Source organism: Echiichthys vipera (genome assembly GCF_963691815.1).
Source record: "Echiichthys vipera genome assembly, chromosome: 9".
NCBI classification, from domain to species: Eukaryota; Metazoa; Chordata; class Actinopteri; order Perciformes; family Trachinidae; genus Echiichthys; species Echiichthys vipera.
In genome coordinates, this window is record NC_139834.1 from 15,669,722 (window position 1) to 15,695,797 (window position 26,076).

Genomic DNA, 26,076 nt, shown 5'->3' on the forward strand with positions numbered 1-26,076 from the left:
GTACAGTGATTTTGGCAAAGTGGCCACTGTTTGAATTGGAAATCATGTAACTCACTCTGGACTTGCATATTTCATGGAAAATGGCTATAAAACAATAGAGGAAAACTTGACCCAGAGCCATATAAACCCATTCATTTTTTGGCATTTGTGTGGCAAAGAAAGATACTAGTATGCTATGGGGCCAGACATGGCTGAAGAGCTTTTTCGATGTATACACCCAGTGATCAACTTTAATCGGTATGAATGCTGTATGTGTCATCTTGGACCATGTCACGTTTTCATAATACACTGATACCGCAACCCTCAAGGGGGTTTATTGTGCCAAGCAACCTGTCAAAGGATTTTGTGTCAAGAGACAGGAGTGTACACTTTTCCACTGATGTTCTAATAAATGTGGTCCAGCTTTTCTCATTGTATCATTAGGTGCTTTAAAAGTTTCTAAGACACCAAATTCACGACCTCCCTTTTTGAGGGAGGGGCACCACGTTAGGGTGCTGCTCTGTCAAGATTAACCTTTTTCTTTCCTGATCTTCACTGCAAGCTGTTTGATATGACTGAACTATAAAAATTCTGAGGCCCCCCTCACACTTGCCGGATTTTGGATGTATGGCATTTTTATGAGCTCAGCAAATATAAATGTTATGTGCAAGGAACTGCTGAGTTTGATAGTATCTGGTTCCCATTTTATAAGATATGGACAAACTTCCCCTGTAGATGGAGAGTATAACACATAATATTAAAATAACACCCGGTCACCCACATGTACTGAAACTGGTGCTCTGATTTAATATTCTCCACAATTGTGTAGCACTGGTATTTTTTCTGTATTGCCCTTTGTTGTATTGTGTTACATTCCTACTGCTTAATTATTCTGTATTGTTCTGCATAGCAAAACGACATCATGAAATATAAGACCAAATCAGACCTGGAAAATAAATCTTTCTGTATTTACGATACTTTCATCTCCTGTTTTTAACCAGTTATTGAGATCAGTAACACGCACGGCACAGGCCTTAAATTACATTAAAAGTCAGGGAGCTCTTAAATAAACCACCACAATGGTGTTCAGGAGTAAAACAAAGTTTACACTATCCAAACATTCTTTATCTACAAAAGGCAGTAATCTGAACACTGACAGAATCTCTCTGAAAATAATCACTCGTTTAACATTAAAGAAAATCTCATTATGGAATGTATTTAAGGTTGTTGTTTTTCAGTAGATACTGTATTTCACAGCTTTCTTTATGATCTTATAATGTTTCCTCTATAGCTTTTTGGAACAAATGCCATCTGCATGCAGATATTCAGTCACAGTTTTTTCCAAAGCATGCCTATATTCTCAGTGTGATGCTATACAGTGGTGAAGCAATAAGGCTGGTTGGAAGGAAGCCATTAAAAACCAGCAGCAGGGAGAGAGAGAGAGAGAGAGAGAGAGAGAGAGAGAGGGAGGGAGAGAAAGAGAGAGAGAGAGAGAGATAGAGAGAGAGAGAGAGAGAGAGAGAGAGAGAGAGAGAGGGAGGGAGAGAAAGAGAGAGAGAGAGAGAGATAGAGAGAGAGAGAGAGACTGGGGAGAGTGACAGAGACCGAAGACTTCTATTATCAGCAGGGCTTCTTCTAAATGGAACTATCTAGCAGCCTTGTCCCCTCGCCTCTCGCTGCTGTTCAGCCTTGAGGCAGGAGTGAGGGTGGAGGGGGTGTTGCGATCATTTGCAACCACCAGACGCACACAAACACACGACAATAAAAGTGCAGTATTTATGGTAACAAATGGTCGACCATATTAATGCATAGAAACATATGCTCAAACAGATTCAAGATGAAAATTGGCTAAGAGTGTGTTTTAAAAGACTTGCCTGCACCCTTTCACATTCATATGCATGTATATACAATGTGAGTTAAAGGACCCTATTGGTTTTCCAACAGACATTGAGAAGAATAACCCTTTTTCTTCCTTTTTCTCTCTCCCCTCCCATTTCATTTCATGGCCCGTCAGAAGAGCACCACAATCACCTTGCAGGACAGCAGAGAGACAGCTCAGTCCTTAGAGATAGGGCCATATTTAACTCTGTTTTAAACTCCTCTGAAAGGACCCCATACTGGGTCTGCTCAATACTTTCTGCTTGTCAAAAACTTTCTCTATCTCAGACAAATAATAATACTATTTGCCTTTCTCTTTCAGTCCTCTTGGTCAGATTTAGTGAGAAAAAATTGTTATCAATGCCTAAACCACATGTATTTGAAAGATACGCTTGGTATCCCTTTAAAATGATGCAAAATTGATCTTCTTCCTAATCCTGCATCGTCTGACGATGGACGATTCTCAACAGCAAGTTATTAAAGTCATTACAAGAAACAAAAGAGCATTAGCGCCAGCATATTTTTTCAATTCTTCCCAACGAGCAGAGAGTGTATGTGTATTCTTTTCAGAAAAGGTCCGGTGTCGTGACTATTGCTCCTTTTCAGGAAACAAAGACAGAAAAGCCCATTTGCGGGAGAAGATGGGCCGGACACTGAATGTTGCTGGTGAGTGCTGTGTTTTCATCAATGTACATACGCCTTGTAAGCTTATTGCTAGCTGTGATGTCAACCCACTGTTAACTCAGCGTTAAGCTAGCGTCACAGAAACAACACCCACAGGCGGCGTTTTGAGGTGTTGGGATGATTTGCTCCCCAGCACCTGCAGCACCTTTCTGCCAGAGAAAAAGGCTATGTGGACACAGACCTGTAGTCTACTGCTCTCCACTGAAATAGCAGGTTGCAGGTTCATGAAGTTGTGAACCAGACATAGTGGTAGACTGAGTTCAGCTGACCTCACTGTTATGCAAATTGTTCATTAATGTGATATGTGTATTTAATACGGTACCTTTCGTTCCGGCCAGTTGTACTTGGCAAAGATGGCATCATATGTGTCCACTGCCCCATCCGTCACCAACATAATGGCTTGGCTGCACTCACTACCTCTCCCAGTCTCGTTGAACTGGTGAACGAGATAGAGAGAGAGAGGGTTGTTAACGTTGGTGGACACAAAAAAAACCCCTCCCAAACAGTTAATCTATGTAGTTATTTCCCATTAGAGAATATAATATGTCTTTACATGAAGCTAACTGTATTATAAAAGCTAATGTTATAATAATAATATGCCTTCTCAATGAACACAAGCTACAAGAACATCTACCATTAGAGTGCATTGCCTCACAAGATTACAGAGAGGAAAACAGAGACAGCTGTCATTGTAGTGTACATTTAGATATATGTTTCTGAAACATGAGCATTTAGAAGGTAAGGTAAATGTGTGTGCGCTTGTGTGTTTGATTAATTGCTTATTCATAATGAGATGTCACACCAGTAACCTGAGTCATCAAGTGCCTTGTTTACTTGATTTTTTGCATGATTCTGTTGATTTAGCTATTAATTATGGCCCCCTAATTAATTTTGTGCATGACACTGATTCTTTTCTGTGTCAATGTGTGTGTGTGTGTGTGTGTGTGTGTGTGTGTGTGTGTGTGTGTGTGTGTGTGTGTGTGTGTGTGTGTGTGTGTGTGTGTGTGTGTGTGTGTGTTTGTGTGCATGTGAGTGTGTGGTGGTGATGGCCACGAGAGTATTACTTACGTCACTGAGAAGATTGAAGGCCTCAGTCAGAGCCATGTCTAACATACCAATGCCTTGAGCAAACAGCTTGTCGAGATGCTCCCGGAAATGCTTGGAAAATAAAGTTACGGAAGGAAAGATTACAATCATGGCGACAAGAAGACAGAGCAAGAGTGCAAAAACACAGAGGGAGACGGAGGACATTATTGATTTTTGGAGAGAGAAAAAAGAGAGAGTGGATAGTGACAGTAAAAAAGATAAAAATGCAAAGATATAAAGATATTGATTTCATTTGCTCATAACACAGAGACACATTGTATTTCACCGAGGTTGATTTACAACTATTTGTGTGTGAACAGAGATTGCACCATTGGTCTAATGGACTCTTTAACTGAGCCCTCGGCTGCTTTTTGCAGCAAACCTCCATATTATCTTGGAGTGAAATGTCCCATACTGACTGAAAGAACTAAAATGCCCTATTTTTTTCCCTCCACCTCCTTTCAGCTGACAACTTTTCAGTCGAGTGGGTTTGCTAGTATGTTAGCTTGTGTGTCTTATCATAGGTGTGATCTTACCACAAAGGGTACATTATCTCTTTGGCAATTATTGATAAGTATAAAGTTGTCTGCAACCTAACAGGTCTCATGTGCATATCTCATTATTTGCAACAGCCTGGAGGCAAAACACACTCGCACACACAAATGGACACAGCCCATTATCCAATTCAATCTATTTTTAGCTGTTTAGATCCAGTTGTTGGCATTTTGAACGTTTCCTGTTGCCTCTGGCTCTATCCAACTACCTGCACTACAACCATTTTCAATCTTACACACTTCAATATTACCAATGGCAACCGAGACATTACTTACAAGATGTGATCATTTTAGGGCGTGGGAACACCCCAGACCTACACCACACATATATTATCAACCCTTCCAGCGCCTTATTTTTCCACACATTTTCTTTCGCTCACTCTACATTCACCTCCACCAGTGTTCTGCTCCTTACTGATGGGAGGAGAGTCTCTCAACACACAGTAGGGGGCCCTAGCAGCATAAGGCCATATTAAAGCCGTCTCACTTGGGAGCAAGCATACACACGTAGGCATAAACACCAGCAACAAAAATAAATATGTGCACAAAAACAACCTCCAGCGACCCTGACACCACCCCCATATGGCAAAGAGACACAACCTTTTCTTTGATGGGGATAAAAAGGTTAATCGGTTCCAACGAAAGGCTGTACCCTGGAGCAGGGCAAACTTTACCTACTGCATGTGTGTGTGTGTGTGTGTGTGTGTGTGTGTGTGTGTGTGTGTGTGTGTGTGTGTGTGTGTGTGTGTGTGTGTGTGTGTGTGTGTGTGTGTGTGTGTGTGTGTGTGTGTGTGTGTGTGTGTGTGTGTGCAAGCGATACTGAATGTGCCCAACCTTTAATGCTTTACTCCAAGGCTCTGAAAAGCGCATTGGACATCAAACCTCTCAGTGTATCAGACCTTTTATACTCAAATGATCACAGCAGACAGTTTAATAAAGCCTGGCTACAGGGACATAATCATGAAAACCAAAAATATCTTAAATTCCAACTTGCTGAAGCCTACGGTTTAGAGTTATTTATCTCAACATGGGGGCATGGTGCAATTTTGATAAGTACATGAAAAAGAGAGGCATGAAAATGCATTGGTCAGGTATGGCAGTGAAGTCAGATTCAAGCTCCATTGTTACATTCATTTTATTTTTTAAGACTTTTCTTTGAAAAAATATTTTCTTTTTTATGCCTTTATTCACAAAGCACAGTTGGGAGTTTGAAAGGAAATGGGTGAGAGAAAGAGAGAGGGGGTGACTTGTAGCAAAGAGCCGCAGGTCCGAGTCAAACCTGGGCCGCTGTGGTGAGGACTTATTGGCCGGGCATGGCCCATTCTTGCATTCATTTACAAACTTCCTGTCCATTGAGAATGGATTTGGAAATGTGCAGGTGGAAAAACAACTAGGTTAAGATTTTGCTTATTTGCTAAATCAAATTAGAAAAATCTTAACCTAGTTGTGGAAAGTTTTGATCAGTCACCTTGAAATATATTCATTGAAATGCTGTTAAAAGTATGGTCATACCAATGTTTGTCTTAAAATATTTTGACAAAATTCAGCTGTTCTATCGTCGACATCGCTGATGCTGTTTAAGCTGCAAATGAGCCATTCATTGTTTCTTTCTACTTTATTTAGTTAGTTACTGCATCTGTTAGATTATGTCATAACTGGAGAAAAATATTTGGCAGTCCTTCAGCCTTAGTTCAAAGGACTACTCTGAGTCTAAGCCCACCAACTGTTAGATAGAGATAATGTTGAAAATCACAAGTGTTTACCTTAAGGCTTAAAATATTAGGCTGGAGCTACTGCGCATGTGAGTAATAACCAGGCAGCATTAATTTGACATTTAAGATGCTTAACAAGTCCAACAAATAACTAATCATGATAATATAACCATATGAATGTGTGTCCCATGGAGGCTTAACAACAGGTATTTATGATCCAGTTGAAGTTTGGGGTTGTTATGAAAAGACATTAGCTTTATCTACGAGCCCAAACTGCCTTCCCCTCTTAGGTGGCTGACTCACACTACATTAAACTACCTGGAATTAAACACCTAATGTTAATCCATATGCTTAAATGTACACTCACTAAAAAGGACAGGATAAACTGTTTATTATATTATATTATATATATTATTCTACAGTACTTGCACATGATGCATTGAAAGTAGTCCATGAACCAACAGCTGTGTCTGAAAAGTTAAGCTTAGACTAGTGGTGACAGAGGTCATTGAATTCCATTTCATTTCATTTAGAAATTGAATTTTAAAGAATTTCATTCTAACTTCATACCTCAGAGTTTTCATTTTCATTTTCAAACTTCAGACCAAACCAATGCATTGTGCCAATGACAGTCTCTAAATTCTGGATTCAGACAGCCACATTTTCATACATCACATACCTAAAGCCTCAATTATAATCACAATAGGTCATGGACAGCCACAGACACCACGGAGCATAGTAGTCCTGTTTAAACTATCAGCTTTCAGGACATGTTCCATGCATGGGCTGCACGCATGGGCTGCACAAAGACGGTCTGCCAGGAAATCGAGGACATGGGTGGATGACGACATTTATGGTCCATGGACTGAACCAGAAGTTTGGCTTAAGGAATCAATCCTGTCTACTTGTGGCTGGGGGCATTCCCGAAGCATAGTTGTGGCAGTGGTAGTGGGTGGGGGTTAAGTCCAGATCCAAAATTTCTCAGTGAAGGTGAGGTGTAGATGTACTTCCAACTGCTTTTTAGTTGTTTTTTTTGTTTTACTTTTGTTTTGTGGGAAAACCATGTTAAACAAAATATTAATCATGGTCAATACATACTTTTAAACGTGTCTGGAGTAGGACTCAAAGGCAAAAGGCTTCATACAACTATTCTTCAACCTGTAAACCTGAAAACAGACTTTGTTGTGTAAAATCAGTGGAGTTCCCCTTTAAGGACACAAGTCACTAAGCTCAGTCCCTAATCTCTCTCTTTTCTGCCATCTGGAAAACGCTATCGGAATATCACCACCCGCAACATCCGTGTCAGAGATAGCTTCTTTCCACAAACAGGCTGATTAACAGGTCACATTCTCACTCACCCACATGCTCAATGCAGATTCATGTAAAGCTGTGATTACACACCATATGCAAGGTGTAATACTCATGCAGTATACTGTACTTCAGCCTATACCAATATGTTGGTGACATCGTTTATATAATGTGTACTGTGTGTAATATATAAAACCCATCAGTGACTTCTAATTAACAGGAGGAAACAGTAGGAGACAAGGAAAGACTTACATCTTTGTTGGTGACATCTGCTTGGACCAGAGTTCCATTCAGGCATGGCTCCACATAATGCAGTTCCTCATTGTACTAAAAGAATACAAAAGGAATAATTTAAGTCATAGTTTTTTTGTCACTTTGATTGTGCCTTATGTACAGAAATGTTTAATCTAGTGTTCAATTCAATTCATAATGTGAAGATGTTAGAAACTTCACTCATCTTGATGAAGAGCAGACACACATGCCTACACACCGTACAATACAAAATGGACCCAGTGCCTGCCATTCTGTGATAAAACGCGTCATTTAATGCATGAGTATGAATTAGACTTCAAAGTCAAAGAAAGGAAATTAAAGTGTGTTCCTCCACAGCTTGCAATTTTGCTCTAATGTGTCTATGTGCATATGCATTTGTTTGTCTGTCTTTGTGTGTATGTATATTGTACATTGCAGCAGGAAACAAACTCTCACCGCATGATATAGACTTTTTTCTCACTGCAGTTAACTTTAGACAAGTGTGTATATAGAAGTTAACACAGCAAAAGTGTCAGAAATAATAAAGAAGAAAGAAGAAACAGACATTCCAAAATGACACGTCCTTTTAAAGAGTGTTTGGGGAAAACAATGTGGTTTGGCCTGATTGTCTAAATCCTCTTCTCCTTTATTTTTCAAAAGAAGAATTTTCAAAATAAAATTATTAGGATAACAAATGATAATGAAGACTTTGTTCAATGGAAAAAGAGAATGGAGGCTGGCAAAGTGACGAGCGATGTTTTGATGTGAAATAGCATCAGACACACACGTGCAAGTGCGTGGTCTCGCACGCACGTACACACACGCACACACACACACACACACACACACACACACACACACACACACACACACACACACACACACACACACACACACACACACACACACACACACACACACACACACACACACACTGGAATTTCATCATACTGAGATGCGATAACAATGGTTTGGTTGCCTGAGGCGGGATCCAATCACAACTGTCTCTTCTGCAATTCACATCTTTATTCAGCTGACTGGTAATTGGTTGTGAGCGTGACAGGAGAGTAAGCAGATTCGTTCCAGTATTTCCTCTGATCTGAGGAGATGAGGATGTGCGTCTGTGTGTTTGTGTATGTGTGTGTATCTTTAAAAAAAAAACATAGGGGTTAAGTAGTTTATATAATCTGCATGGACTTACAGCGATTATGTTAAAAAAGTCATCATCTCCAAGAGTGTCCAGTATGGAGGAGACAGTCTGCCTGGCGATGGTCAGCCTGAGACCTTTCATGCTGCCACTGACGTCAACAAGGATGACCACATCCTTTGGGGAGGTAGCAGCCTGGATGTACCACTTCCGGTTACGACAGTCAAAGGCTATGACCCCATGTTCGTCTGGCTTCCACTTGATCCCTGGAATAGACCGAGTAAGCATCCCAACTTAAAAGATAAACTACAGTATAAACTGCAATAGTGCTGGAGTTGCATAATTTGTACTAAAGGAAAACAAACTGTTACCTTGGCTAAAAGAGAAAAAACGATGGCCTGGGAAACTGGTCTTTGAGTCTTAACGGCTTTTTTCCAAAGCAGACCACTTTTCTTTCACATCATCTGTTTTTTAAAACTACCTCTACCCCCAAAGTATGCTATTTTTTTGTCTCAATTTCAATTTCAATTAGATTTTAAAAAACAGACATATTTTCTCCTTACTTTTAGTGGTATGTTGCCATAGAGATAGAGATCTGGGATGTGGAGGGTTATGTAGTGTTTTTCATTACACTGAAAAATTCAATAGCAACATCCCTTTCTAGAAATTCTTCCCATGGCTAAATCACATTAAATAACCCACAGAACACACTGTTTTCACCGTTTTGTTTGGAACTACATCATTCTCATTTTAGGAAACTAAAAGGAATAGAATATATGACTTTAGAGTCTTTATGCAGAAGTGACTTTGGAGGCCTCTGTGTCAGGAGGCTAACCCAGAGTGTGGAGGAGGCCTTTTGATAGCCAGAGCTGCAAAGAATATATAGTCAGATGTAGACTGGGGCGTGTAATATTACAAAGCGTAATTAAAAATACGTATATGTTCATTCAAGAGGTCAGAAGAAGCATTTTCATTGACTTTTCCATATTATATGCCACACAGAATATTATAATATGTAGGTTGATTCCATTATTATGCTGCCCCTGTTCTTATTCATTCCACTTCAACTGAAAATGTTAATTTTATTCATCTTCTTCACCCACTCTCTAATCTCTACAAACTCTCTCACCTGTCTCTCTTTACCCCCCGCTCTCATCTTCTACCTAGTCTCCCCTCCTCCTCTCTCTCACCCTGCTAGCCTCCAGTCTCTAGCTGTCAGTCACTGAAGATTCCAATACACCCCTCGTTCTGCTTTAGGGAGACAGCGACTTAATTATAAACACACACACACAGCCGCTACCTAACTATGCTCCACCATCACAAACAAACACACACTTACCTGGGTACTGCCTGAAAAAGCCTTTGGCACTGCCAAAGTACTGCCATATGAGTGATGGGTCCCTCTCAAAGTTATCCACGAACACTTTATTTAAGGCCTCAGACCAGTACACTCCATTTACGATTGCAGAGTCTAAGGATTAAAGCAAAAGAGAAGGAGAGACAAAGAGAAACATTGAGAGGAAAAGTAACAGCGCTGTTAAAAGGTAAAAAGGTTAACGTTGTTTACAGTCCAGGAGGTTTGAACAGGTATTCTCTAGTGCCTGCTCAACCGCACATATTCTATCATACAATGCCCCTCCACAAATCCCAATCAGGACCTATTCATTACACAGGGATACAGTGAACGTGTTTGCAATAGAGCAGGATGAAAAGATGAGAGCAGAGGAAAGATTTAGAGGGATTAATAATTCTAGAATAAGAATATTATTATATTATATTCTTGAGTAATTGTTGCATTAAGATCTGAATCTGACTGTGACTTGTGACATATATATATATATATATATATATATATTATATATTATACACATTTGCTACTCAAGTTGCACCAACTGCACTGTGTGGCTTGCAAGGGAAGCTCAGCTTCCCCTAAGATGTCACCAAAAAAAAAAGTGGTAAAATATTTACTGCTGTGTGTACATTTCACTGACTAAATATGCGCTAGAAAGCCTTCATCTTTTGTTCAGAACCAGCTACTTGTCACAGGAAACCGGCGTAACCTCCTTCTCATTAATCCACAGCACTTTACAGAGTCTGTTGTTCAGCTTCTACTGACTTCAACAGAGAAGCCTAGAGCGGGTTGTTCCACTGCAGCGAAACTAGACGGTTATTGGATAAATGCTGAGCTTTGTCCCGCCCATCGGACGCTCAGCATCTCTGGGGGTCTATGGGGCAGTGGGCTGGCCCGGACGCTCGGCTTCTGCATGATGATTGGATGAGCTGTCTGAGGTGGAATCCTTTTTGATTGACAGCTAAATGAACGAATCAGCGATCTTGAAGAATAAACATCCACTGGATTATTTTCGAAGTTTCTCATTCCGTTATTCTGAACTTATCCGGAGACTTTACTGATCCTCAGCAACTTTATCTTTGTTAAAAAACGACTAGCGTTGAGTTTGAAGACTCTGTTCAGTCACTCTGCGTTTTCTTTCCCGAACGAGCAGCGGCAGCTGCGGAGCTTCTCCCTCTGTCACTCACACTCACACTCACTCACTCACAGGGCGGTCACACTTCACAGTAGCCTGGTGCAGCAGCTCCAGCTGGGCCAAGGCCGTTCAAGCAGCCTAGCTCCTCTGGCCATTGAGAGTAAACTGGTCAAGTCCCTGGAAAAGACGCCTAGTTGGTACAAGGTCACAGATCATTTTCTTGAAAAGGAACGACGGGTAGAATTTACATATAAATAAACAAACACATTTATGAGGTAGGCAATAAAATGAACTTCCCATCCTTGAAAGATAGTAGCTGCCACTGTGCTACACCCACCATTGCACTTAAAGCACTCTCTGCTACAGATGGCCAGCTAGAGAGCCTAAGCAAAAAGCAATAAGATGGCTACACTTTAAGGAAAAACTAAATGGCCTCATTGATTTTCCATAGCTGTTGTCCTCATATTAAAAATTTGATTTTTGATGAACTCTTACCTAATTCAGTTTCCTTATTGTAATTAACTTAATGAAGAAACAGCTAAATAAACATATATCTCATGCTAAAGCTAACTGCAGATCTTAGTAGCTGCCATCTCAGCTTTCGACTTCACGTGCAATTACACGATATGTGCTATAGCCTCTTGCTCATAACTCCATTCAAACTTATTGTGATACATGGTGGGGTATATCCAATTATTTAAACTTCTTTTCAACTTACAGGCGAGTCAGAGGGACAGAATGTAACTGGTTTGCGACAGCCAAGCTTATTACAGCTGCTTACTACCACAATTTTGTTTGGTTCAGAAGCAGGGCAGGGAAGATGGGAGCAGCAAAGGACAAGCAGGCAGACAGACAGACACAATCATACAGAAAGGCACATACACAAAAGCCTTTAGAGAGAGATAAAAAAAAAAAAAGCCGGGCAGGCAGACGGAAAGGCAGGCAGAAAATTACTGAGAGACAGTCAGACAACTACCTAATGGACAGAGAGACAGAAAAGCAGATAACAGATTTCCCATCATCTCCTATGCTGGCAACATTGTTCTGCTGTCAACAGTCATGCCAATAAGCCATGATTGTATTAGCCCTCTGGAAGCTAGCACACTAAAGCCCTCTCTTGATAGTAAACACCCATCCACCTCTATGGAGTGGAGTGGAGAGGAGGCTGGATTTGATCCAGGCTCCATTTACACAACAATACAGTCACTTCTGGTACAGTTTGAGTGCCCTGATGAGGCAGAGAGTATGGGATCTATGTTCCCCTAAGCTGTCATTTAAATTCATCTCAACTTATGCACTCCTTAATTCAATCTGATCCAAGGAGCTCCTGTGATTTTATATAATCACACTGTGCACTTGTACTCAAGATTGAAAAGTAGAACTGTATTGTATAAGTTACCAAATGGACAAGTTAGAGCGATCAGAGCTGAAATCAGCTTCACTTTAATAGGTTACTACGAATGATTAGGAAGGAGGGTATTAACAAGAAGAGCAAGGAAGCAGGAGAAGACACAGGAGAGATGTGGGAAGTGATGGGCGTGAGTATGAGTAAATGTTCTCCTGTGAATGTGAACACTTCTCCATCTCAGAGAGTACAAAGGTGCATGGACATTAAGAGTGTGTCGACCTGCTGCAGGTGCGTGCATGGCTTCACTGCGCGCATGGCTTCACTGCGCGCATGTTACATGTTCATGTCATGTAGCCTCATAAAGTATGATGGTGTAGGTTGTGTTATGGTTGCAATGTGTGTTTGTAAGATGGATGTTTGACGTGGTGTTTTCCTCCTGCGATTAATCTCTGGGGGCATGCAGCTCTCTGTTATCATGGACTTATGCTCTAATTCATCACTGTTGCTACCAAGCCATTTATGACGCGCCCAGCCAGCTCTTCAGCAGCATAAAAAACTGTTTCAGACCACGGTTTGTTACTGCGTGAGGGTAGGGTTTCAGAAGCACCGATGTAATTTTAAAAGGAATAGCGCCACGTAAAAGAATGCAGCATATTCCCTTGTTTAAATAACAACTTTGCTCGAATTCAGCTGCAATGTGATGCAGCATCATGCTACAACTGCATTAATCAATCAGATACATTCAAGCACAGATTACAGGTAGATTGCTTTGTAACATTAATAGTTCCACCAATTTCTGCTCACTTAGCAGTGTTTTGGCAACCCATAGATGTATTGCTAAAACTGGATTTCCATATTTCATCTTCTCATCTGCACCTGTAGCAACACACCCACACTTTATTTGTATTTAGCGCAGTGCTATTTTCGGTCTGAACACCTACTTATTTCTTGGCTGAACTCAACTGGTATAGGAGAAAATATTAAAAATACGTCAGCTTAAGCAAACAGTAAAGAAACATTAATGTTCCCTGTTCACAGTATTAATAATGCTGCATTTATAGAGCATTTTTGCAAATTCATTCCAATGGAGAGTGATATGAATATTTCCAAAAGTTTAAAAGAAACATTCGCACACTGTCTCTTTCTTCCCCTGAGCCAAGCCTCTCAGTCTCCTTTTTCAGAATTGTGATACTTTACCACCAACGAGCTTACTGCAGTCCCAGCACATTCACGTTATCACTACCAGTGAACAAAGCCTGCAGATCTAAAACTCTTAAAGCTGTGTGTGTGTGTGTGTGTGTGTGTGTGTGTGTGTGTGTGTGTGTGTGTGTGTGTGTGTGTGTGTGTGTGTGTGTGTGTGTGTGTGTGTGTGTGTGTGTGTGTGTGTATAATTCTACTCATTTGCCTGTGAATCGAATCAAAATTACTCTTCCTCTCCCAGTATCGGCCTGCCAGCCCCACTCTCCTAGCTCTTTCATTCCTTTCCATTTCATTCACTCTCCTCCTGTCACTCTCACTTGCTATTTCTCTTTTTTTCCACCTAGTTGTAATTAATCTGTTGCTCAGACCTTCCATCAGTCTGACTTAACCTACTTTCTTTCTCATTTGCTTTTTCTCTCTTTTCCTCTCTCGCTCTCTCTCTCTCCATATAATTTCTTTGCCTCTGGTAGTTGGGTTAAGCCGACATGACATTCACTCTGTCCACTGAGCATTGTACAAGGCAATAACTTCATGGGTTGAACTTGAGTGGATGGTAAATTAGGGGAATGTCTGATTATTTAACTGTTAATTAAGTCAGTGTGTGGTAGGGATGATCCAAAGAGTTACAGTTAATGGACTCAAATCCTCCTCCTCCGGACACAGGCGTACATCCACATATATGTCATACTGACTGTTAGGCCCTCAATTATCCAAATTGTCGAACAATTCAGAAAAAAAATCTTCTCCTGATAAGATGTACTGTACCTTTGTGGTGATACTGTTAATACTTTCTGCACACGTGTATTCATGTGAGACCATGATGATAAATCGGGGGTAGTGAACGTACCTTTGTTGTACATGTTGGTGGGCACCTGGACCACGCTGAGACTGAGATTGACTGACAGGTTGTTAAAGTGGTCATTGGGTTGCAGGATGAACTCTCCTCCCAACTCTACGCTCTTCCCCTCCTCATCCACCTCATTGATCAACACTGCATTGAAGTATTCATACTGGAGATATGAAGAAAGAGATTTGGAGAAAGAGGGTCAGTGATGACATTTCACATACAATATACACCTCAATCGGTCGTCTATCACAATTTCCACGTATTTGAATTGCCGAATCGTTTTATCACTTTATAGAATGACTGGGTCACTCAAGTGCTGTGTCAGAGAGTAGTTTGCGTACTGAGGTAACCTGAAACCCTGGATTATCCTGGACGTGCATGATGTTACAGCGGAAAGCTGCTGAGTTAACAAATCTCTCCTGAGCTTGCACACTCCCTTTCTAGCCAGATGCCACACGTGGTGCTCTGCCTCCACTGTATTTTTAGTCCTGCGCATACTGGGGAGACTATTAATAAATCATAAAGCAAGATAAATATAGAGCACATGGCTCCTTGCATCCCAAAGGCTCTGAAGTCTGAGGTACCACACAGGGGCAAAGCCTTTATAGGCTTTAGCTGATGCAGAACAAAAGACATCAAAGAGATGAAGATCCCCAAGCGATTTAAAAGAAAATTTGACATTTATCGAAAAAAACCCAAACACATCTCATACGTTTACAAGCAAAATTAACTACACATATGCAAACAGAGGTAGTGAAATGTTAAATTATGTCAGTTCGAACTGAAACCTGTAAACTTATCTTGACTTTTTAAGGAGCATCTTTCTTTGTGTATTCATCGTTTTTTTTCAGTGTAGTCTTGAGAAGACATGATTTTGTTGTTTTCCCAGTCCATCATTGCAGAAGCACTGGTGCAGTGTAATATTTATTTTTACTGACCTGGCCTATAAAACCGTTTGTGCCCGGTACTTTTTTCTCATTTCAAACTAATTTCACTTTGATGACATCTGAAATCTGGACCACTTCTCAGTTCACCACACTGACATTTGCTTTAAACTTTTAATGAATACAAAACTTAGGGTAACATTTGCAAACAAGAGCACAACCTTTATTTCATACTTCAAAAATATATTTACAGTTCTTACTATCAATGCCAATGGCCTCAGCAGCAGTAGTTCAATTGGTTCAATGTACAGGTGATTACATGGCTTAAGGCCACATTGATTTCTCTTGTAATGACCAAGTGAATGGGATCTGAAAAGGGCCTCTGAGGAGAATAAAATTGCCATTCTCAAGAGTCCAATACAAAGCCTCAGTACATGTGCTACCATTCAAAAGGGGACGGACTCTTAGGATTTGATTTTTCCGAGACTGACAAGACTGCAGATTCAAGTAAAGGGTGATTCGGTGCAGTGAAAACAACATAGAGAACACATTTAAAAGTCCCCATACCTTATCTGTTCATCACCACATCCTGACACAAGCCCTCAGACATATTTTATTGTCATACCACTCACTTAGGTAGACTCTTTTATCTGTGCACCCCAAGAAACACTAATCCCACCACCGTACCTTTTCTTTTCTAACATCAACCTTCACTTGGGCTCAATTTTTCCAGCTCCTCCTGAGGAACACCATCATCGCCTCAGCCCGGTGCAAAACACAGATAAAGCCATCAAATAGGCTGGCAAAAGCAGTGTCTATCGGTGTAATTAATCAGGCCTGATTAGGCTTATTAGCCTTCTATCAAGGGGAACACTGCCTTTTCAAGGTGAGGGAGCACAGTGTTGCATACTTGTGCCTATTTTTTCCCTCCTTCTCATTCACCTGACTCTTTCTACGCGTGTGGACACAACACTTAAAATGTGTTTTCAAAATAACTTTTTTTGTGCTGAGTGACAAAACCAAATAATACACTTAGCAGGTTGTAAATTGGAGAGGGTACAGATTCATAGTGAGATTCAATATACAAAACACATGGCAACCTTTCATGCAATGCCAGTCAGTGTATGACAGGTATGTCAGTACAAGACATTAGTATGCAAGTCACTTTTGGTTCTTGACCCACCAATTGTGAAATTCTGATCTACCTTGACCTTTATGATGTTTGGGATACCAGCTATTTTCTACCACTAGTATGCTGCCTATTTTTTCAGTGTAGTAGGGTGAACGGAATCCAAATTAGTCGACTCACTTAAACCATGCATTTGTCAGGATATACAGAACAATAAACAACCAAGAAAGTTTAAGAGAAAATTCAAAATGTCTTCAAAATGTCTACTTTAAATCTAACAAGTCAAATCTGACAGTGAAACCTCCAGTAGGTAAGGACATATTTATGTCAGAACAATTTTGTTGTAGTGCTTCACAAATATAGAATGCAATATATCTAACAGGCAGGATAATAACAAACAAAAAAGGTGTAGAATTGAATTTACAGAACGAAAAACATCAACATAAAGGAAAACATCAGTTAAAAGAAATGGAAAAATTTAAAGTGAAACTATCTTCAATTACGCCATATAAAGGTGAAGAAGAGGAGAGGAAGTCTTTAAAAAGGAGCATAGGCAAAGGCATGAGAGCAAAAGGAGAGAGGAGTAAGACAATAGGCATAGGACAGAACAGGTCAATATGATAGGATATCATACAATAAAGCAAAAAGATATAATAGGAAACAATAGAATATGAATGGTAACAGAAGAGTAAAGGGCAGCAAAGAGGCAAGAAAAGGGGTCAAACAGTTGTGTAGGTGACATATCTGGTTACTTTAAAGCATCCATAGAGTCAATATCTTTATATCAACAATGGATCACATGACTACTTATGTGTGAAAAGGGTATGCTCATATTGAGATACCCACACATAATCATCAGACGACGCAATTACTGTAACCTCAGTGTGGTACAGTAGCATCTTTTATCTCATTGCATAGTTTTCTGGCCTGCAACCTCACTGTTTTGGTCCACTCTCGTCTCAAGGCTCAAGAAAAAGGGCTCTGAAAAATACTGTAAGCTACTTGACCCTCAGGAGTTAGTGGAGACCAAAGGAACCAAAAATACTCATATTTGCCAGTTGGCCTGATAGATGACTCCAAATGATAATGTTGCTCTGTATGAGCTGAATGTGTAAATAGGCAACTGTATTGAAGTTTTCAATATTTTGCCATAACTATGCCAGTGTTGTATTCATTTGGCTTAATATCTTGTGCATTATTGTAATGTTCTTGTTAGGTTAAACAAACACCTTGCCCTGTGATAAAAAAAAAAACAACTACTGGCATGAGGGAGTGTCCGTTGACTTAAAATGTGGTGAGGTTGCAGGAATGACGACCTTCGGGCAGTGGGAAACACTGGCACAGTTTCTCAATGCAGAGAATTGCTTACGTGTCCTATTCACCGATCTATTGCTTCCTCTGCACCTGACCTCTCTACTTCTGGCAACTGTATCTTTGTTCCCTGCCAAAGAGAGCCAAGGTGTCCAGAGCCAGCCTTAATTACACCTGATTATAACCTTCATCACCTCTCCACGTCTCTCTGAGTATGTTGCTCTCCAGTCCAAATAAATCCATCCAAAAAACACATGTAAAGAATACATGAATGACAATTGTGCATTCTACAGAAGCAGCACGTTCAACTGAAAACGCGCCCTGTGACATTTACTGAACTACTATCCTTGAGTACAATTTGGAGGTCCTTAAGCTATCATTTCATGCAATGTTATACTTCTACTCCACTACATGTTGGAAGCCACTACTGTAGTTGTTGTTTTTTTACTCCACTACATTTATTGGAAAACATTAGTACTAGCTAGCCTAGCATTAACCTCTCATTTTATTTTGAATTTCCAAGGGGCGTTATCACTGGTGCAGAGGAAAATGCCTCTGCATGGACACAATTTGATAAACTTCCAACCGATAAGAGCAATGAAATGTGATCTACAATGAATCAAAGCAAACAAAATGGCAGTGCTTGGTCAGTTTCAAAGCAGAAAAACAAGGGCGGCCGGGTCATAAACATTCTTAAATTACAGCTAAACAGTACACTAAAATGTGTTTCTGAAAACAGAAATATTCACTACAGTAACTAAATCTTGATTCATTATTGATAGACTGATCTGAGTTTTGTGAGCCTGGTAAGTTGTGCTGGACAGACCTGCAGACTGAACAGTGATGCTCTTAGTCATCATCTTATACAGTACATTCCCCAAGTAAACAGTAATAAACAGTTGCGATTGGTCTGTTAGAGCTCAAGCTGCTGGAATTTTGTCTTAGTGGGGCAATCCAATAATATAATATATACTGTTTACCATTCTGCATTATGAGTACTTATAGTTCTGGTACATGAGGTATTTGATGGTAACACTTTTAAGACTTTAAGGAATACTTTGAATGCAGGACTTACAGAGTGTATTTTTACTCTGGGTTATTTTACTTAAGTAAAAGATACTTTTTTCCACCTCTGCCCTTAAAAACTTCTTATCTTTGTAACTGCTCTTCAAAAAGTTTTATTATTCTACTCATTCTTCATTACTTTGGCTCAATTTGAAACAAATATCAATCCTTTTCAAATCATTCAACGGTTTTAACAAGCACAAATTGTCTCTGTTAACGTAATTAAATGAGCTAAATGGATTTATAGGGAGCTTTACAAAGACCTTTTCATCAATCATAAGTCAGATGTTGTCAGACTTTTTATGGGCAAAAAAATTTAGCAAAAGATGTACATACAATGCCACACATACACACACACACACGGTACACAGAGGCAGAGCCAACTGCACCTGCAGCAGACAAGATCCCATTGCGTCTTTATGCATGTTCTCTTCCTACCATTGTTCTATCACACTCTCTCTCACTCCTGCTATCTTTCCCTCCCAACCTGATTTATCCCTTTCCTTTTCTGGCTCAGCCTGTTTCCTTCTACCTATTGTCCACTGGCTGTATACAATCCTCATCAAGCTCCTTACCACCTCTCCGTCTCTTCCAGATATTCCCTTTGAATGTGCTTTCTCATGCATACAGCTCTCACTGGCAAGGTTTGGCTACAATCAGCTATATCTGTGAGACCATTGTTGCAGTTGCCAGATTGTCTCTGTCTAGTCAACCCTTTCTATCTGTTTCTCATTCCTCTGGTTGTGCTCCATCTTTTCTCCGTCTACACGATAGATGGAAAATTAGATAAGCCTCAGTTCCTGTAGCTCTTTTTTTTAATGCAGACAGCAGTTTAGGAAAGTTAATTTGTAAAACATGTTAAAAAATGCATACATACTGTATGTGCAGGCACTCATGGACACAAACACACTTCCAAAAATCCAAGACAGAAAACAACAGCTACTAATGACTCCATTCAGAGAAACAGTTTAAGTTGTACAGATGTTCTGGCTCTATACCCGAAGTAAGTGTCTTAAAAGACAGTGAGAGAAAGAACAAGAGGGAATGCCACCAGAGGCATTAGCTTTTAAAAGTATAGAGAATACAAAGTCAAGTAAAAAAAGAAGTAAAATAAACTGTTAATGAGCATGCTAATAGACTTGTTTAAATTCACAGCATGTGGACTTTAATTTTGATTAAAACTGCACCCATCAGCTTTTGAGTTTCAACAATGTGGGAGTGAGTGTGGGTGTGTGAATGGAAGCAGGGGAAAACCATGCTGTGTGTGTGTGTGTATGTGTGTGTGTGTGTGTGTGTGTGTGTGTGTGTGTGTGTGTGTGTGTGTGTGTGTGTGTGTGTGTGTGTGTGTGTGTGTGTGTGTACAGTTTGTGTGCAATTGTGTGTCTCCAAGTGGGTGTATATGTTGAGTAAGACAATTATGCCATTCCAGCATTGCAGTGAAGGAGTACCCAGTGCCACTAATGCAGTCCCTGATCATGGTGTTAACAACCTGATCTTTAACGTTGCAGTGCATTACGCTGAGAGATCACATATGTACCATCAGCACCCACTCACTCAGCGCGGTACAGACAGAGAGGGAGAGGATTAGGATGGCATTTCTGTTCCCTGCTTCAAAACATGAGCCCATAAAATGGATAGATTGACAGAGTTATATGTACAATTTTAAATGTAATTACTGCATTGATATTGTTAGCACAGTAATTTATAATAAATTATAAGTATAGCATTAGCATAAAATGCTTTCTCTATTTCTGTCCTGTTTGTCCTCTATATTCCTGTGGGGGAACGATTTTGAAGTTAATTAAATTTTTGTCATTTTGACATCTTAAGAAAGCACTCCATGATACTGTACTGTAAACGGACATAATACATATTAATTTCCACAGTAAGTAATGTAATAAAGGTCACTGTTTTTAGGCAACTAACACAATAAAGTAGGGGCAGACCGACCAGACAATGAATGTTGCTGGTAAGTGGTGAGTACTTTTATCACCATACAAGCTTGTAGCTGTGTACTGTAGTCAAACCTCTGAAAAGGTAGCATTAGGTTTACTCATCTAGCTAACATTAATATTTTTGCCAAGTGCTCCTTAGTGACCTGCCAGCGCTTTTCTGCCAGAGAAAAAAGCTAAATGAACACAGGCCCATAAGCCATTTCACCTCGTTTAGATTTTGCCCTGACCCTCACTAGCTGTACACTCCCCAGTGATCGAAGATGTCTCGCATGGTTTTATTGCTTGAGGATGTCAGTCATATATTCAGGGCCAACTCCAAGTAGAGATTTATAAATAAGTAACAAGTCTTTAAAATCAATTACGTGGCTAACTGGCAACCAATGTAGAGACATCAGAACTAGGGTGATGATCAAAAGACATCTGATACTCACAAAGTAACCGTAACTTTCTAATCTCATTAGCTTTTTTAATCACTTTCATTTTTTAATGTTTTCTTTCTCTTATCTTTTATCCGTTTTTTTCACAAGATTTGTATGTTTTCTTGAATAGTCTGTTTTAATTCCATTTAAATACTTGCTTTTATGTGAATTATTTTGAAACTGTCAAAGTTTTTTAAATATTATCTCTTTGGTGAATTTATTTTGAAAGTCAAATTATATGTAAAAAGCCTCAGTAAAAATGATGCTATATAAATAAACTGTCTTCAATACCACTGGGGAAAACGTATCTCACTGTTTACAGGTCAGAATGTGTTTGTGACTGTGTGGCACACATGGAATGAATTGAGTGGTGAATGAATTAAGTATCATTGATTTCAAGCTTGTGCACAATGTCACTTGGCAATTATGGGGAATGTAACTCATTTACTGTAAGCTTCTTTTTAAGTACTTGTGCTTTTTTTATTATTATTAGTTAGTTATTAGTTGTAATGGCCAAAATGCACCAATCCAAATCTGATATTGGATACCGGGCCAATACTGACTCAAAGAACTGGATCGAGTATCTGTCACAATGAGGAAGATCTATGCAATTAAATTCTATGTGTGCAGTATATACTATGTACATGTACTGAAATTTTAATTCCTGTTTAAGTTTTGACCAATTCCCATTGTCCCAGTTCATTTTAGATGTTTACCCAGGTTTCTGGTGCATTATTTTAATTCTAAATAATAAGTCAGTTCATTTATATCAATGTATTCATTTGTCACATTTTGCTGTACAAAGTAAGGAAAGCAATGTTTAAGTCAAGCGTTTGCTGCCTAATACATAAAAGAATTATCCCTGTCACATCCACACAGTGTGGCAGTCAGCTTAATAATTACAACACTCGGATCATATTGGTATACGGTTGTTAGATCAGTGCAATTCTAAGAAAAATGTGAAAAAGACACATACTGCATTAAAGATGTACAAGCAAGAGTCCCACTTGTCTTGCCTTGTCATGCACATATGTACGTAAGAGTGTAACCCACATGCAAATGCTGCTCACATACAAATTAAAACACTCCTGTTGATTTGGATAAATACTCTCTGCACAGTGAGTCAACAGCCTCAAGGGGAAGAGAGTGAGACAGTGAGAAGACCTCATGTTGAGCGGGGTGGGGGAGGTGGGGGGGTTGACCGTGACGCTCCACCCTCTGGTGGTTTTAACTCTCATCTCCACTTTGGCTCTCCTCATATATCCATCCGCCTCCCTACTCTTTTTCTTCACGGTCGGGAAAGGCGAAGACACCACTCCAAGAGTGAGGAAATGTGACTAGGAAACAACCAGGGGGCACGGATACAGGTAATCAGTGAGTAAACAAGACAGCAGATAGAGTAAATAACTAAGAGGAAAGGTCAAGTAGGGGTTCATATGCTGTGCTTGAAGCATTCTTCATGCATCTTAAACTTTGTATTCACCCAACCTGTGAAAAACATATATAGCAGCCACGTGAGGCTAAAATGCTCATTACCCACCTCACAAAAAATTATGTTGCAATGTGTGAGTGTGAAACAGGAAGTTTAGAGATGACGTTTTTTATATAAAGAGATATTAGATTATTTATTTATATTTTTTAGGACCTCAACCGGCTTTCTAATCGAAATAGGCATGTAAATCTAACTTTTTACAATACAGGACTTCTAGAAAGTAAAACTAAACATTTAATGTTAATGAGAAACTATGAAATTGTTGAAATGGACTTATATCTCCAGACTCAACACTGAGTTCTGAAGAGAGACTCTAAGAGTAAGGTCAGGTCAGGTAAGACAGTACTTACCTGCTCCTACCTGACCTTTCAGTTTTCTTTGCATAACTTCCATGTGATATATATATATAAAATACAGTTAGTAAAAGTTTTTTATTAGTGCCTATTGGAAAGACATGGGGCTTGAAGTAATTTAGACAAAATATTGTGAATTTAAATGGAAGACATCACACTCAACCTTATGGTGTGGCTGGAAAAGTCTAAGTAGATATTTTATGATATCTGCTCAGAAGTCTCACCATTCTCCGCTCTTCCAGCTGCTGGAGGAATTGTGGATCACAGGAAGCCAATAAATACCAGAAATACTTTTTGGGGAAAAATTACACAGAATTAGTGACTGTATTTGGGACAAAATTACTTTTAATTGATACAAACTCATTCAACATCTGCAGTTATTAAAAGAAAAATACTTATTTGTAATACTGAGTATAGCTGCTAGAAAAGCAATTACAAAGGTGTGGCTGAAGCCAGACACCCAATCTATAGAGGAGTGTTATGATATCATCTATGAAATATTTGTAATGTAGGCTTAAGAAAATTAAACGTTAGGAAATTTGGAAAAAAGCGGTTAATTAGTATTTTGCCCAAAACGCTATGATGATAATGATCTCAAACTAAAAACACCCCATGTTCAATGTTTAGGTTTTATAATTACATTATGAATACGCTTAAAGGATAGGTCCTTCCGTAAAAGTATCTAACTAAAGGGGTTAGCAAATACCACAAACATTGTTTTGTAGCAAATGTTTTCCCCTTCCACCAGCTTAAAAATTGATTGTCTTTGGTATTACGGTAATCTTGCTGGCTGATACAAATACTGTGATCTAAGCACTGGCGCAATAAAATGATAAGCAAGGGGGGACAGTAAAGGGAATATGTTTCTTTTTGATCTCCCAGATTCACTCAGATAACAACTCTTTCTTCTGAAACTGAATCATTCTTTCAAATAAGCTTTAGAGGCTTGTCAACGTTAATGTTACTAGGTAGCAGCCTATCTCTCTGTAGGGAAACTTTTTGAACCCTTATCTCTCTGAGAGTGAAGGTACCATGAAATTATTTGTGTCTGGAATTGGCAAGCAGCGTTTGTGGTGTATTTGTGCATTATAACAAGGAAATATAATAGTAAAGGAATAACAAATTGGTAACACATGTGGCCACTTGTCTGCACTAACACCCTGGACAGGGGAGCATGAGAACAAAAGAGAAACGGATGAAGCATTTCTCTCCCACCGCTCCCCCTACACTGGGGCTATATTTCCAGTCAACATCAGGCTTGGCAATTGGCTGTTTGTCTCCAACCTCCAACAAAGGATTTCATTGGCTACAGAGGGCATGGGAGAGGGCTCTCTGCTTTCCTATTTACAGTACATGAGCAGTGCGGGTAAAAGAGCAAGGGAGGAAAATCGCTGCAGATTACCGTGCCAATTTCACATGGAAGCAGAAGAGCTCTGGAAAGGATAGATAAGGAAATTCCCATCAAACCGCTGCCAGCCAAATATGTATCCAATAGCAAAAAAAACACATAAACATTTTATAATAAACCCCCGAATAGTGATGGAGGAGGTTTCACCCTACAGCATGGATGTGGTATTTTTAGCACAGCTGGTGATAATTACCACCCATTCACCACGTTCTGCAGTAAAAGGCACTATTAGAAATGCCACCATCAGAGCTGTACAGACACACCAGTTACACAGGTGTACACATAAACACACTCACAAAATTTTACATGCATATTCACATTCATGCATGTCAATGTTTGTAATCGTAACTAAAGAATGTTCGACCATTTCATTTATGCTCAGGCAATTCAAACACAATTAGCAATGAAAAATGAATGGCTGTGACAGAATTTTCCAAAGAGGTTCTGCAAAACATGCTTACTGTTACTAAGGATAAATACCAGCACACACTCATATAGACTCAGACACAGAGATACACATGCAGGCTAACATGGCCACATTAACACAGATGCAGAATAATAGTCAGGCATAGACAATCTGTTAGTATTCAGGGATTCATTTGTGGAATGTGGACCCTCACACTAATATTTGGACAGGGACGTACTTTGCACTTTGTCTGTGACTATCAAGATTTTTCAGTTCATTTTATGGAAAATTTGATGCAAGCAATTCTGTCATCAGCCCCCCCCCCCCACACACACACACACACACACACACACACCCATTGATGTTAATGGATTAAATCAGCATAATTTACCTGACCTTAAGCAGACCGAGAAGATGGAAATACGCACACAGGAAGTAGGATCATTTGTTTTGTAAAAAAAAATAAAAGTTTAGTTATGATTAGTATGTGCCCGTGTGTGTGTGTGTGTGTGTGTGTGTGTGTGTGTGTGTGTGTGTGTGTGTGTGTGTGTGTGTGTGTGTGTGTGTGTGTGTGTGTGTGTGTGTGTGTGTGTGTGTGTCTGTGTCTGTGTGTCTGTGTGTGGGTGTGTGATTATAAACATTATGATGAGTTTACAATTGGGGCAACTGGTGTATGAATAGTGTGGTATTTTATTACTGAGGACCCATTGTTATATTGTACTGTGTGCTAAAATGAATATGCTTGATAAAAAACCTGTCCTATAAGGTCCAATAAGCTATGGGCTATGTATTTTGATGGGCTCCATGACTTGGAATTAAGCTTTGTAATGAAGTTACACTGCGACCTACACCAACTGCATACATCAACCTCTGATTAAAGTAGATTCTATTACTGTGGTCACACACCATGTCAACAACCATCTGGCAGGTACATGTAATTGTGATTATCATGTTAATTTATCTCCTCATCCATCAGCTTCTCCTTCCTCCTTCTCTTTCCCTTCTTCTTTCTACATATATAACACTGGTATGTTGGTATAATAGCTTTTATAGAGGTATTTTGGCTTTATGTTGGCATCTCACCCTGTAAATTGTGGGACTCTACATTACATTATAGGCTCTCTATCAGCCATTATCAGCTCAGGAGCTGTGTCATTAAACCTGGAAAAAAAA

The 26,076-nt window shown here is 39.6% G+C and overlaps 1 protein-coding gene across 1 annotated transcript in view; it reads right to left on the bottom strand.

Annotated features, from left to right (window-relative positions):
• cacna2d3a (calcium channel, voltage-dependent, alpha 2/delta subunit 3a) overlaps positions 1–26,076 on the bottom strand; it is a gene marked incomplete at its 5' end in the record, with an annotated part of 110,899 nt that overhangs the window by 48,677 nt on the left and 36,146 nt on the right. Inside the window, 6 exons of the mRNA XM_083919830.1 lie at positions 2,864–2,977; positions 3,610–3,699; positions 7,454–7,528; positions 8,655–8,866; positions 9,940–10,071; positions 14,482–14,644. Of these exons, the coding sequence (XP_083775956.1) occupies positions 2,864–2,977; positions 3,610–3,699; positions 7,454–7,528; positions 8,655–8,866; positions 9,940–10,071; positions 14,482–14,644 (786 nt within the window). The remainder of the gene's footprint in view (positions 1–2,863; positions 2,978–3,609; positions 3,700–7,453; positions 7,529–8,654; positions 8,867–9,939; positions 10,072–14,481; positions 14,645–26,076) is intronic.